Below are 14,062 nucleotides of genomic sequence, written 5' to 3' on the forward strand. Positions count from 1 at the left end.
TGACTTGAGCTGAAGTCGGTTGTTTAAGTGAGCCACCCAGGTACCCCTGGTTTTCATAATATTTTAAGTTCTCATTTTTCCCCTTTCTGTCACAGCTCCTGCTCCCTTTGGGGACCCTGTTTTGGATGAAGTTCTTATAACCATGGGCAGATGTTCTGCCCCCGTCTTCCAAGAAGCACCCATGTTTCCAAACTCACTTCCGGAGATGTCTTATCTTTGAACTTAGGGGGCTATTTTGCATTTGAGTGCTGATAAAAATTTAAACCCAGGCAGGCTCATGGCGTGTCCTTCCATGAATGTTGACTAGGGAAGGACCCTCTTGCCCGACCTGGGGTTACCAGTTTGGGATTGAAAAACCAGGAATGAAACGTAAATTTTTTGTTTCTTTTTATAAATCAGAAAAATCTGACCGCCGGCGCACAGAGTTTCCCTGTGGACCTCAGCAAATGAACAGAGCCAATAGTGTCCAATCAGATTCAGTAAATTGCTTCAACCTTTGCTTGTACAGATTTACAAGCCCCATGTAGTATTAACTAAAAAAGGTCGTTTTTTACTCTTGTGTCACGTGGGTACATAGCGCTGTCCTCTCTAACACGCACATATATTAGTTATTTAACTTTTTTTAAAGGCCAGTGCTGAAACATTGCACAATGTATTGCATTGATTTCTAAGCCTTTACAGGGCAACGTGTTGATTTTCAAAAGCAAACCAAAGGTGAATTTTTCTTGGTATTTGCTGCTTGCTTTGGAAGCCTGTGAGGGGTGATGTTTTTTGCATTTGAAATACAGGCATGCCCCAGAGATATTCGGGCTTGGTTCCAGACTACCACAATAAAGCAAATATCACAATAAAGCAAGTGAAATGCATTTTTTGGTTTCCTAGTGCATATAAAAGTTTTGTCTACAGTATACTGTAGTCTGTTAAGTGTGCATTAGCTTTAAGTCTAGAAAAACAATGTACCTATCTTAATTAAAAAACACTTTATGGGGCACCTGGGTGGCTCAGTTGGTTGAGCGTCCGACTTCAGCTCAGGTCATGATCTCGCGGTCTGTGGGTTCGAGCCCCGCGTCGGGCTCTGTGCTGACAGCTCGGAGCCTGGAGCCCGCTTCGGATTCTGTGTCTCCCTCTCTCTCTGCCCCTCTCCCACTTGCACTCTGTCTTTCTTTCTCTCAAAAATGAATAAAACATTAAAAAAAGAAAAAAAAAACTTTATGGCTGGGGCGCCGGGCTGGCTCAGTTGGTAAAATAGTCAACTCTTGAGTTTTGGCTCAGGCCACGATCTCACAATTTATGAGATGGAATTCTCCACGGGGCTCTGCACTGACAGAGCTTGGAGCCCGCTTGGGATTCTCTCTTCCTCTCTGTCTGCCCCTCCTCAGCTCTCGCTCTCTCTCTCTTTCAGAAGAAATAAACATTTTAAAAAATACGTTATTGCTAAAAAATGCTGTTATTTGAGCTTTCAGTGAGTTGTGATCACTTGGTTACAGAACGTCATAACAAATGTCGTAGTAATGAAAAAGTTTGAAAAATTGTGAGAATTACCAAATGTGACACAGAGACACGAAGTGAGCAAATGATGTTGAAAACATGGCACCAAGAGCCACGCTCCAGGGAGGGCTGCCGCAAACCTTCACCTCGTAAAAGACACAGTATCTGCGAATTGGGTAACGCGAAACGCAATACGACGAGGTGTGCCTGTAGATGGAAAATGAGACAGCTTGCAATGGGTTTTCGTCTTAAACCTTGTATGAAGCACGAAAGCACGTACCAAACCCAGAACCAGATTTTAAAGGATAAGCTCCATGTAAGTTGCATTGAATGGCAAAAAGGACATCCGGTCGTCTTTCATCCTGTTCCCAGGTGTTAGATCCTTTTTTTCTAATAGTTATCTCAGGATCTAGAACGGTCCAAGGGCGTGTAATCTAGTGTGCGTGTGTTTATGGAGCTGGCCCAGGGGAGTGTGGTGGGAACAGAAGGAAAGCGGAGGAGGGACAGCGCGCTCCCCTTTATGTCTGATGGGCTGGATAAGGCGCCTCCTTTGCTCTCGCCAAGCCTCACGTCCTCGCCTTTGAAATGACTCTAGTATGACTCACGGTAGAAACAATGACACCGTGCGTGCAAACCGTCAGCACGGTGCCTACTGATGAGCACTCGGTAACTTTTAGTTACCGTTATTCCCCAACTAGTCCCCCCGCCCCCACCATCACCTCCTAGATTGAGACTTTGAAGGGGGGAGCTGGGAAGGGCTGAGGGAAAGAATTAGCATCATTTTCGCAGTAGCAAAACCAAAAGCACGGTCTACCCTCTCTTCTTCATCTATCCCTTGCCTCCGGGGCTGCCTGGGAGACTGGCTTCTTCCATCAGAAGCAAGGAGAGTAGAGCACACACAAAGGGTGAGAATTATAACGGGTAGACGGAAAGAATGCACGTTAAGTGCAGGCGTTTCACTTTAAGTGAGAATGACAGATTTTATTAAAAACCAGTCTTTTATTATAAAAGAGCCAAATGGCATCTATTAACCAATTCAAGGAGATTTTCGGGAGTGTTTTCTGCAGGCTCTCCCGTGAAATAACTCTATGTCCTAGACAGGTGGGTGGACACACGGAGGGCAGGAGGGGGCGGGAGGGAATATTTCACACCAAATTAAATATTGGGTTTTAATACCAGGCTTTAAGTGGATGTGGTTACCGTCCTGACAGATATGCTAAGTAAGCTTTAAAATCAATACCGAATGGGAAGACTGGAAGGAACATTCACGGAATCTGGTGTGTTTATTTCTTTTTAAGCTCCAGGACTGCAGGACCTCCTTCAGCTCGCTTCAGGGCCAATGTCATAATGTATGTTTTAAGTAACCCAAATCTTCCGTGTTCTGTTGTCACCTTCCTCATTATCCATTCATGAAACTAACAGGTGTTGACCCTTTTCAACGGTTTTGGCTCCACAAATGTGAAACAGAAAGTGAGACCCTGGCATTTTTATCATACTGGATGCGTGTCCGTGGCAAAGTCACCTTTGTGACTTTAAAAACTGTCCCTTCCTTGAAAGTGAGTGCTGGAAAGTAAGTTAACTAGTATTTTGTAGTCTGAGAAGAACAAAGTTGTAGCTATTTTTTTTAAGTTTATTTCTTTATCTTAGAGAGAGAGAGAGAGAGAGTGTGTGAGCAGGGAAGGGGCAGAGAGAGAGGGAGAGAATCCCATACAGGCTCCACGCTGTCAGCGAAGAGCCCGACGCGTTGACTCAAACTCACAAACTGTTATAGCATGACCTGAGCCGAAATCAAGAGTTGGGCCCTTAACCGACGGAGCCTCCTAAGAGCCCCAAAGTTACAGCTATTTTTAGAGTGGGATCTATGACCTTCTGGGTCATGTCAGAAACATATTTCCCACACAAGTGGATCTCAGGTCCACGTGGAAGTCACTGATGAGAGATCAAGCAAAAACGAAAAAGCTGTATTTTAATTTTAATTTGTAATTGAAGGGTAATTGACATATTGAAGAACATGTTACAGACATGAATTTGTATGGTTGATTAGACTGATCGGGCTGGAATCTGGTATTAAGTTAAATATGACTGGTTAACTTTCTACCGGAAATATGGTCCTATTTTCTTTGGGGCTTATATCCCCACGGGCTATAAAATAACTCTGATTCTCGTAGGTTGTCTTCCAAATATATAGGGCTGTTAAGCAGTCTTTGACTTTATCATTTATAAGAGGTATTAGTTAATCTATTGGGACAATTCCCTAAGATGATTAGAGTCAAGTAGACTCATCATCATGCTTGGGCATGACATCAAAAAATCAAGAAGTCATCATTTTGTTATTTTTAAATGAGTAAAGGTGTTTATGGCCTCGTTCCCTCCTGGGCAAGACAATTTCTTTCTTTTTTTATTTTAAGTTATTTTGGGAGAGAGAGACAGAGAGAGCAAGCTGGAGAGGGGCAGAGACAGTGAGAGAAAGAATTCAGTGCAGAGCCTGACACGGGGCTCGAACTCACCAACCGTGAGATCATGACCTGAGCCAAGATCAAGAGTCAGACGCTTACCCGACTAAGTCACCCAGGTGCCCCCAAGACCATTTCTGAATCATTTCCAATTATTCACTGTCCTCCTCAACACAACAGGTATCTCTGTGCATGTGGGGGTTGCCGTGACCATTTTGGAGGGGAGGAATTTGGCCAGATGACTCATTTTGGCCAATGGAATGTGGGCAGAAGTGATATCTGTCACATCCGAGCAGAAGCCATGGCAAGATGCTGCCAAGCACCGTTTCGTTCTCAGCCCTGAGGCAGAAATGGGGCCATGCATTAGCTCCAGTCCTCCATGCAGAGGCACTGGGGGCACAGGGGATGGAGACCTGACTGGCTCAGGACCAGAGTGAGAACCAAACCCTTAATTGTTACTCATTGAGCTTAGGGGTTGTTTGCTTTGGCAAAATAATCTAGGAGGGGCTAATTAACAAACGTTGTCTTGGTGAGTGTGCTGGTACACCTACTGTTGACTGATTTATCTTCTCCGTGACACAACATCGGATTTTCATTCAGTGTAAGACCTGGCCAGTAAGTCTGTAGGAGAAAGTAAAGTCACATGTGATTGGTCGCTGGTCGCTGGCTGGACCACTTGACCATTCCCAACTCCATCACTTTAAGAAAAAAATAGAGACTTCATCTCACGGATTCGAGAGACGGTGGCTGATTTAGGAGGGACTAATATTAGTTTTTCAGAATAATAACACAGCAATAGCTGGAGAGTGCTGTGTCAAATTTGGGAAAACAAAATGGAAAAACGACATAAAATGAAAGCAAACACCGTTCCCGTCTCCAAAAGTTAACGTTCATATTTAAGAATATTTCCTACCAGTTTTCTTTTCCGTTTTTATACATTGATTTTATACAGTGATTGAGTATACACACACACACACACACACACACACACACACACAGTAATATAATGCTTTTTTAACTTTACATTTAATGATTTCAGTGAAATTTCATGTTTTATTAATACTTAAAAACTTAAATATTTTTAGAAAGTTAGATTGATATATATGATATAATTGTCTGAATAGTCTACCATAAATAGTCTAAATGGTCTATAATTATCATTATAGATAATGCTAATACAAAAAAGTCTGAAAAAAAATTTATTTTTGTAACTTACAATTGTGGAAAATGCCTATGCTTCTCTACATCCTCAAGTATGACCAAGCTAGAGGAGAATGAGGTATGCCCTATGCCGTGTGATTGGAAAGGTCTCATGCTTTCAGGGTTGCTCAGGGTCAGTTGTGTTATTCTCTAAAGGCCCTAGGACTAGGAGAAACTAACACGACAGCATCCAAAGCAGAATGTCTGGATCGCCCACTCTTGATTCTTCTTTACCCCTTTGATTCGGGTCTCTTTCTTTTCTCCCTGTACTTTTCTGATTTAATTGCGTGATGAGACCGTGAAACACAGCCATTGCGGTGCACCCGTTAGGGCATAAATATTCCCGACCAAACATAATAATTTTTGTTAGAACCAGACTGGCCAGTCCATGACTGTGGAGGGTCAGACGCAAGGACCCACCACAACCACACATTTACTCGATGAGCCTCACTGCATGGGCCACACCTTCCTCCTGGATAAACCTGATCAGGATACCACATCATCTCATTGCCTCTTTGGAACCAACCCCCAGGCAAGCCAACATCTATCCCAAGCCTCACCCTGTCCCCCCGAGAGGCCCCAGCTGTCCTCTGTGGTGGTTCTCCATTGCCCAGCCAGCTAAATAGCCTGGGGAGGCTTCAGGAGAGTTCATGGTGGTCTTTGGTAGATGGTCCAGGATCTTCATCGTGCTGTTTTCGAGCACTTGCTCTGTTTGGAGGCATCTGTAGGGTTTATAGGAAAATCTTTTCCCCCATTTTGTTTACCTCCAGGTGCTGGATTAAGTGACGGGCAGTGGCATTCGGTGTCCTTATCATTGAAAGGAAGTCACCTGAGTGTGATGGTGGATGGCGAGGCGGCCTCCGTGGCTCATTCCTTGCGTGGACGGATTGATTCCGGGGACACCTATTACTTGGGCGGTAAGTGAAGACCGGCTCTGTTGGCAGTCAAACCATCTTTGTCTTTCCAGCTCCCGCCTTCTAAGGTGACCGACCGGTTTAAATGAAGACTAATACTGAAGGACAACCTTTCTCTTTCAGTGATAGTCCCTGAGAATGTTGAGTCGGCAAAGACGGTAAATTATGGCCTCAAATGCACATCTCCTGTGTGGCCTTGTTTAAATGTACCTGTGCTAAGATTGGCTTTAGATTTGGCACGTGCTTTCCCTGCAGTAACCTGGAAGGCTTCAAAAATGCTAGCGCCTGGTCCCGTCCCCAGGGATCCTGATTTATCTGGTTCTGAAGCCTGGGCAACACATTTCTTAAGGTCTCCAGGCAATTCTGTGTGCGGGCAACTGGGAGGGTCCTTGTTCCCTGTTTCTTACCTTTAGTACTTTGCTGTCGAGAATTTTGCTAATGCCAAGTGACTCTCCCAACCTTCTCTTCAGGTTTTTATGTGACAATTTTATTGCTGCATGTGGGTATTCTTTCTGTAGCCTTCTCTTCTCCCTGAGGAGCCTGGTTCCCCAAGTTTGATCCGGGAACCAGCGGCATCAGCATCACGTGAGGGTTTATCAGAGCTTTGGATGGAGCATCCTCGACTTCCTGAACCAGAATCTGCACGTCACCAAGTGCAGAAACATTCCCAACATAGTTAGGAAGCATTCTGTCCCCGCTGTCTATACAGAAGGGTCCCGTTATATACAACAGAGCAAGAGAACACTTTAATCGCTGTTGATGATTCACTCGTTACTTCGCGATGAACTTTACCAACACGACACCAGGCCGTCTCCCTGGACTGTCGTCCATGGACTGCTGCGTGTTCAGTAGACCTTTGACTGAGTCTGTCTGGGATCCTTTCAGCCAGGGAGGGGGAGCTTCTGAGGGTAATGAATCTCCATTCCTGAGGCATTCAAGTGAAAAATCCTGAGCCACCAGAAGCTTAGACCTGTCAATTGTAAGACTTATTTCTAATCTTGGCTGGAAGCCGGCCTTGATGTTATTCCTGTTTTGCATTTTATAGTTGTTTTTTTTTTTTTTTCCTAAAATAAGCTTGGAATCATGGTGGAGATAGCTTGATAGCCCAAGAAGAAAGTATAAAATCCTCCCTAAGAATTGACAATAAGCACACAAACCATGAATCAGGGTGTTTAATCTTTCAAGCCCCCGAAAGTGGCCATCACGGTGCACATGGAGTATTGCCAGCAGCATTAAAAGATCGGATTGCTGGCCTTCGTGGCTTGCTAAATATGGTGCATTTCTGACCCAGATAGTTTTTTAGACCTTTATGCTTATGATGGATTTTATAGCTCTGCAGAGGAACAGATTCCTTGAAAACTAAATAAAGAATTTATCCAGGAGCTATAACTTAAAAGGTAAAGGAGTTTGAGACACTAAAAGGGATAGGAAGAAAAATCCTTGCTATGTTGTTTAACGATACAAAATAGAATACTCGTTATTTTTATTAAAGAGTAAAAAAAAAAAAACTCTTCAAAACCACAGAATCTTCTTTGATGTTTGAACCTTCTTTCGCAATTTGAACACTCTACATGTTCCCAACGGCTAACGCAGTTACCTGAGTAGGTAACTTCCTAGATATAGACACGTTGATGTCGTATGAATCAGTAGTTGCTACGCAATACATGTATATATTTTATTTTTTTTTACGTTTACTTGCTCATTTTTGAGAGAGAGAGCGTGCACGCGAGGGCGAGCAGGGGAGGGACAGAGAGAGAAGGAGACAGAGAATCCGAAGCAGGCTCTGCTCTGTCGGCGCGCAGCCCACGCGGGGCACGAACTCACGAACCATGAGATCACGACCTGAGCTGAAGTCGGACGCTTAACCGACTGAGCCACCCCGATGCCCCGTGTGTATGTATTTTAAAATACTACTCATGTCTCTCGAATATTTATGGGCTCATCCCCCCAGTGTATGTAGTTAAACACTACAATGCTTTCAGGGCACCTGGCTGACTCAGTTGGTTGAGCATCCGACTCCGGATTTTGGCTCACGTCATGATCCCAGGGTCGTGCGATCAAGCCCCATGTCAGGCTCTGTGCTGAGCGTGGAGCCTGTTTAAGATTCTCTTTCCCCCTCTGCCCCCTCCCCTGCTCATGCTCTCTCTCGAAAAATAAAAAAATAATAATAATAATAACAAAATGAACATACATTACAACGCTTTCAAAGCTTCCCTTATTCCTCCAGATTCTCATCCCCCCCAGTTAAGTATTGCCCTGCATTTCTTTTTACTAATCTTTGTATTGCTTTTTTTATTTTTAAATTGAGAAAAAAAATTTTTAAGTTTATTTATTCATGAGAGAGAGAGAGAGAGAGACAGCAGGACTCGGGGAGGGGCAGAGAGAGAGGGAGACACAGAATCCGAAGGAGGCTCCGGGCTCTGAGCTGCCAGCACAGAGCCCGACCCGGGGCTCGACCTCACGAACCATGAGGTCATGACCTGAGCCAAAGTCGGACGCTCAACCGACTGAGCCACCCCAATGTCCCTTTGATTTTTAAATTCAGATAAAACCGATGTATGACATCATACTCGTGTCACATGTACAACATAATGCCTCGATATTTGTCTGTACTGGGAAGTGATCCCACAGTAAGTCCAGTGAACATCCATCCACGGACATAGTTACGATTCTTTTCTTGTGATGAGGACTTTGAAGATCTACTCTCGGGGCGCCTGGGTGGCTCAGTCGGTTAAGTGGCCGACTTCGGCTCAGGTCACAATCTCGCGGTCCGTGAGTTCGAGCCCCGCGTCGGGCTCTGTGCTGACCGCTCTGAGCCTGGAGCCTGCTTAGGATTCTGTGTCTCCCTCTGTCTGACCCTCCCCTGTTCATGCTGTCTCTCCCTGTCTCAAAAAATAAATAAAACATTAAAAAAAAAATTAAAAAAGGAAGATCTACTCTCTTAGCAACTTTGAAATACATAATACAGCATTATTACCTGTAGTCACCATGCTCTACATTATCCCTATAACTTATTTATTTGACAACTGAAAGTTTGTAATTTTTAATGTATTGCCTTTCTTTAAACCTGTTATCTATGTAGGGACTTTAAAAGAAGTGTGTTGTGTGCTGCCTTTCTTTTAACTTCATAAATAGGGTACCACAGTATGCATCCTTCTGTGTTCTTTTTTTTTTTTTAATTATTGCTGTGGTTGTTTTTTATATTTATTTTTGAGATCCACTGTGTGAATGTCTATAGGTAAAAGTTAATTAATTTTTACCGCTCTGTGGCTTTTGATGTATATTACATACCATGTTTTACTTACTAAATCTGTCCCGTTTTACTATGGATTGACAGTTGGATTGTACCCAGTTTGTTTTTTTTTTTTTTTTGCTATTATAAAAAATTCTATAAATGTCCTCCTCCGGCGGCCAAGAATAATCTTGCCCGTGATTTAAAAATTTTCCTTATGCACAAACTACCAAGCTTTCCTACTACGCACAGTCGATTTGATGAAACAAGGTCGTGTGTGGTGTTTCCAGCGACAGGCTCCAGTCATTACGCCGAATCGACGCTCGTGAGTTCGCATTAGTCACATGGGTTTTGCACAGAGACCCAGCCTCTGGTCTATGAAAGGACCCTGGAGAGTTGGAGGCGATGTGTTGAGAAGAGCATAATAGGCCTTTCCTCACATAGTTTCATAAAATTGTGTTGATGTGCAGAACAACTGTCTTGTTAGTAGGGCTTCCCGTAACAAATAGCGTCCTGTGGATGAGCGGAATTACAAAGTGTAAACATCCCATGAGAGAGTAGAATGTCTTTTCTTCATTACCACTTTCCTGTTTTTTGGCCGCGATTATAATTTGGCGCTAAGTGGCAAAAACAGTCTAAGATCTTGCAGTCACAGCACATTATCCCTAACTAACGTATAAATTCAGAATGACCTCTACATACGTAGCTGTAAATACCCAACTTAGGCCTATAGAACAATTCCAGGCAATGATTCAAACTAACCTAATCAACTGCGCATGTTATACCAACATCACAGCATCTTTTTTCCTGGAGGAAGAATATATACTATCCAAAACACTCCACCGATGCCCTCACCAGGCTAAAACAAATGAAACCAAAACAGACCAATTTACTGATACTAAGTAAAAAGATGAATATTATTTGCGGTCAAGGAAAATCAAGAAAGGGAGGTCTGGGACCAGTGAACATGGAGTTTTGGTTCTCAGTAGATGTACTGTATTCACAAGCTTTATGCACAGGTGAAGACTCCCTTGTTCAGAGCCCCTTGTCTCTACAGTCTGTTTGACTTTCCAGCTCTGTTCTGGGTAAAGTGGGTCATGTCAGGTTCAACTTGAGTGGAAACCTTGAGACCCCGAGACGTCAATGTTAGAGTTATTTTATCCAGTCCCAAGAATGGTTGATGCCAGCGTCTATTTATTTAATTATCTTCGTCATTAATTTCCACCAGAAGCAGAATATGCATCATGTTTAACAAGGAAATTCACTTTATCCAATCCATGCTCTGTATTTCACAGAAACCAATACCCCATGTGCTGAGACCCTCCCTAACCAGTTCTTCTTCCCCTTGGGTTTCTCCCGATGGAGGGGCCAATTGTAAATTCCCATTTACCGTGCGATCAGTCACATGCTTTCCCATAAAGACAGACGAGGACATCTGGCAGTTACAGTTAGGGTGGCCGTATGATTTATTGTGCAAGCCAGGACACTTTAGCCAATGAAGCAGATGATCTCCTTAATTATGATGGGACAGCGGCACAAACCAGGGCTCTGTGGCTTTCTTTCCACGAGACGTGCCCTCTTGCCAATTAGCAGCCTTTCTCGTGTGTCCTGTCAACACTCCGTGGTTCCCTTTTTACTTCCCTCACTTTTCTCAGTCTGAGCTTTGTTTGTAAATTTTTCTTCCAACGATGGTTTTGCTCTGGCGTATCGTACAGAGCTTTGGCAAGGGATCTGTGTACCATTCAATAGCACGGTTGCACCACGGAGTGGGGGACTATTACATCATGTTGAGCATCTCTCGAGTGTCCTTGCGTGAAACGTGAACAGGCCGGGGAACCAATGAGGACCGTAATGAGGCCTCACTGAGGACCCATCCTGGTGAGTGATATAAAGTGACAATTTCTCTGCCATCCTCAGAGGTACTTAAATTTCCGACCCCTTGGATAGTGACGGGTGTGTTCCATTAATGTAGCAGTAAATACTCCCTCTCCGCTTTGACTTCCATCTCGAATCAGGTCATCGAGGAATGACCCTCTGCCTTTTTACCGTCAGGATTTCAGGCAGTCTTGAGCATGAGTGAATGGGCATCTTCCGGCCTGGGCTTCTCTGGGGCCGTGGCTCCCCTCGTTTCCCGACCTCTGCAGCAATGAAGCACTTAGCAGTCTGACCTTTTCTTCTTTGGAACATTCCACTTTGAGAACGTTTCCTTGTGACCGCTAGATTCTGTTTAGTTTTGTCCTTTACGGGAATAGTTAGGTACTGCACTGTGTTTTATTTTACTTTATTTGTTTATTATTTCTTTTGAATTTCCTTAATATTTATTTATTTTTGAGAGAGAGACAGAGTGCAAGTGGGGAGGGGCAGAGAGAGAGGGAGACACAGACTCGGAAGCGGGCTCCAGGCTCTGAGCTGTCAGCACAGAGCCCGACGCGGGGCTCGAACTCACGGACCGCGAGGTCATGACCTGAGCTGAAGTCAGATGCTTCGCTGACTGAGACACCCAGGCGCCCATATTTATTGTTTATTTTGAAAGAGAGAGAGAGAGTGTGAGCATGAGCCCAGGAGGGGCAGGGAGAGAGGGAGAGAGAGAATCCCAGGCAGGCTCCACACTGTCAGCGTAGGGCGAGACACAGTCCTCGATCCCATGAACTGTGAGATCATGACCTGAGCCGAAATCCAGAGTTGAACGCTTAACCGACTAAGCCGCCCAGGCGCCCCGGATTCTGCTTTGTATTTTAGATGAGTTTGAGGCTTGTGATCCAGAGGAAGGGACGGTGGCTGGAGAGGAGTAATCAAATGCCCTCTTCCTAAGCACTGTCAGTCGAAGTCACCTGTAAAGATACAAAGATGTACCAGGTTTCTTCCAAATATAATCCTTCAGAAATTCTTTTACACTCCAAAATGTGCGTATTTTCGCATAAAGCAAGGAAATGGTAAAGAACTTTAGAGTTAAGCAGTTCTTTGTGACGTCGAACCACATTTGAAGGGTCAAAGTCTCCACGAGGCTACCTTATGGGGTTGCATTGGGCCCAACAGAGTTGAACCTGATGCAGGCCTTGGCTGGTTTTGGATTGTATTTGTCAGGAATACAAAGCATCAAAGCCTCAGTCACTGAAGGAAAAGTGCATTTTGTGGAAGTTCTTAGGCAGCAAGCTACTGGGACCGAGGGGGCTCCATGTTCTGTCCCCCCACCCTTTGGAAGGACACCAGTGACCTCAGGACAAAAGTTCAAAGAGAGAGGAAAGAAACACATAGGAGTACAATGAGTAAAATCTTTATAAAATTATGGATTCCTTTTCATTAAAAAAAATAAGAGCCTTATAAAATAATCTCAAACCCAGGCTGTAAATATTAACCAAAAAAAAAAAAATCCTTAATATTTAAATAATTGGAAAATGATTTTTTTAATGATTTTTTTAAAAAGATGAATAATTAAGATCTTCTATCTCATAAGTTAAAAGAAAACATTCCCCTGGAGGTGATGTGAATGAAACATAATTATATAAGGGAAAGAATAAATAAAGTAGGTAAATTTTTCACAAAGCATGCAATTTACTGCGCGATTTCTCGGGCTTAAAACCATATTGATTATTTAAAAATGCTGTGCTTCGTTCGTGTGTTTGCCTGTGGAAATAAAGTATTCAGTTAGGTGAAAACTTTGTGATTTTATCCCACGTCGCTGCAGGTGGGTTCCCCGGGAAGCCGCCTCTCTGCCTGGCACATTTGTGTTCCGGGGTTTGGTGAGGTTAATTCTTGGGAACAATCCTCGGAAGGTTGAGAGAGCAGCTGGGATGAACAGAGACAAGTTGAGGTGTGGATGCGGTTCCAACAGGAGCCTCAGGACGTCCCGCGGAGGCTCGGAAGCATTCTGCCCTTCAGGGACGTCCCAGGAGAGAAGTGGGGGTAGACCACCCACTGACCACTTTGTTGCATCCCTGGGCACTGGCCAACCCCCCCAGTTCTGGGGGAGACCCTCAGCCTCTGTCCTAAAAATGAAGTGTGGTGGGTTGGGCGGTGTCTTGGGAACTAGGCTCTGTATGCAGATTTCCTCCAGGTGTTGCCTTTTACAAAAGCGTTTACGGTGACTGTTCTCTTTTTTCCGGAGCTGTTCCTTTCCTCCCATACCTGAGGCATGTTGCAGTACTCAAATCTGCGATGCCTGTAGAAGGCAGCTCAGCAGGGGCTGGGAGAGCCCCACACGTGGCCCCACACATGGGGAAGGAGGTGGTTCTGAACCCCATTTGCTCTGATTGTGATTTCAAAGCCGTGACCTGGCTCACCATTACTCTGATAGCATTGTCTTCTTGGGAAACCCAAGGGGATACAATGAAATACTGTATGGGAATTGTGGTTTGTAATGGTAAAAGATACCCTGAGGCGTATCAGAAATTTTAAGGGTTTATTTGAGCCAAGATTGATTCAGATTGGGCAACAGCCAACCAGAGGTGGTTAGGGGGGCTCCGTAGAGACAGGAGCCAGGGGACAGGCTTCTATAGAGAAGGTGCGGAAGCAAAGAAAGGAAATTATTGATTGGCTATAGTTTAAAGCCTGGCTAGCTGTTCGTGATGGGCTGTCCTTAGGGTTTGATTTCAGAACCCGGGGGCATTTAAAGGCCCAGACTTCGGTTTGCTTTCCGAGGCCACCAAAGCTTTTGGTGAGCCGCCTCTGTCTGGTGGCCCCCTTGCTTAATTAATTTAACAGTAATTACACTGCACCAATTAGTGACTGCGGCATGACTTGTAAAATTTAACTCTTACTCTTGGAAACCATCAAAG

General features: G+C 44.2%; 1 protein-coding gene across 1 annotated transcript in view; it reads left to right on the forward strand.

The window, feature by feature from the left end:
* Positions 1 to 14,062, forward strand: part of LOC124524907 (contactin-associated protein-like 3) — a 193,182-nt gene that overhangs the window by 107,729 nt on the left and 71,391 nt on the right. Inside the window, 1 exon segment of the mRNA XM_047097349.1 lies at positions 5,912 to 6,058. Within this exon segment, the coding sequence (XP_046953305.1) occupies positions 5,912 to 6,058 (147 nt within the window).

This window comes from Lynx rufus, unplaced genomic scaffold (genome assembly GCF_022079265.1).
Source record: "Lynx rufus isolate CCGP_SWC_20201006 ecotype Redwood Valley unplaced genomic scaffold, mLynRuf1.p SCAF_10, whole genome shotgun sequence".
Lineage (NCBI taxonomy): Eukaryota > Metazoa > Chordata > Mammalia > Carnivora > Felidae > Lynx > Lynx rufus.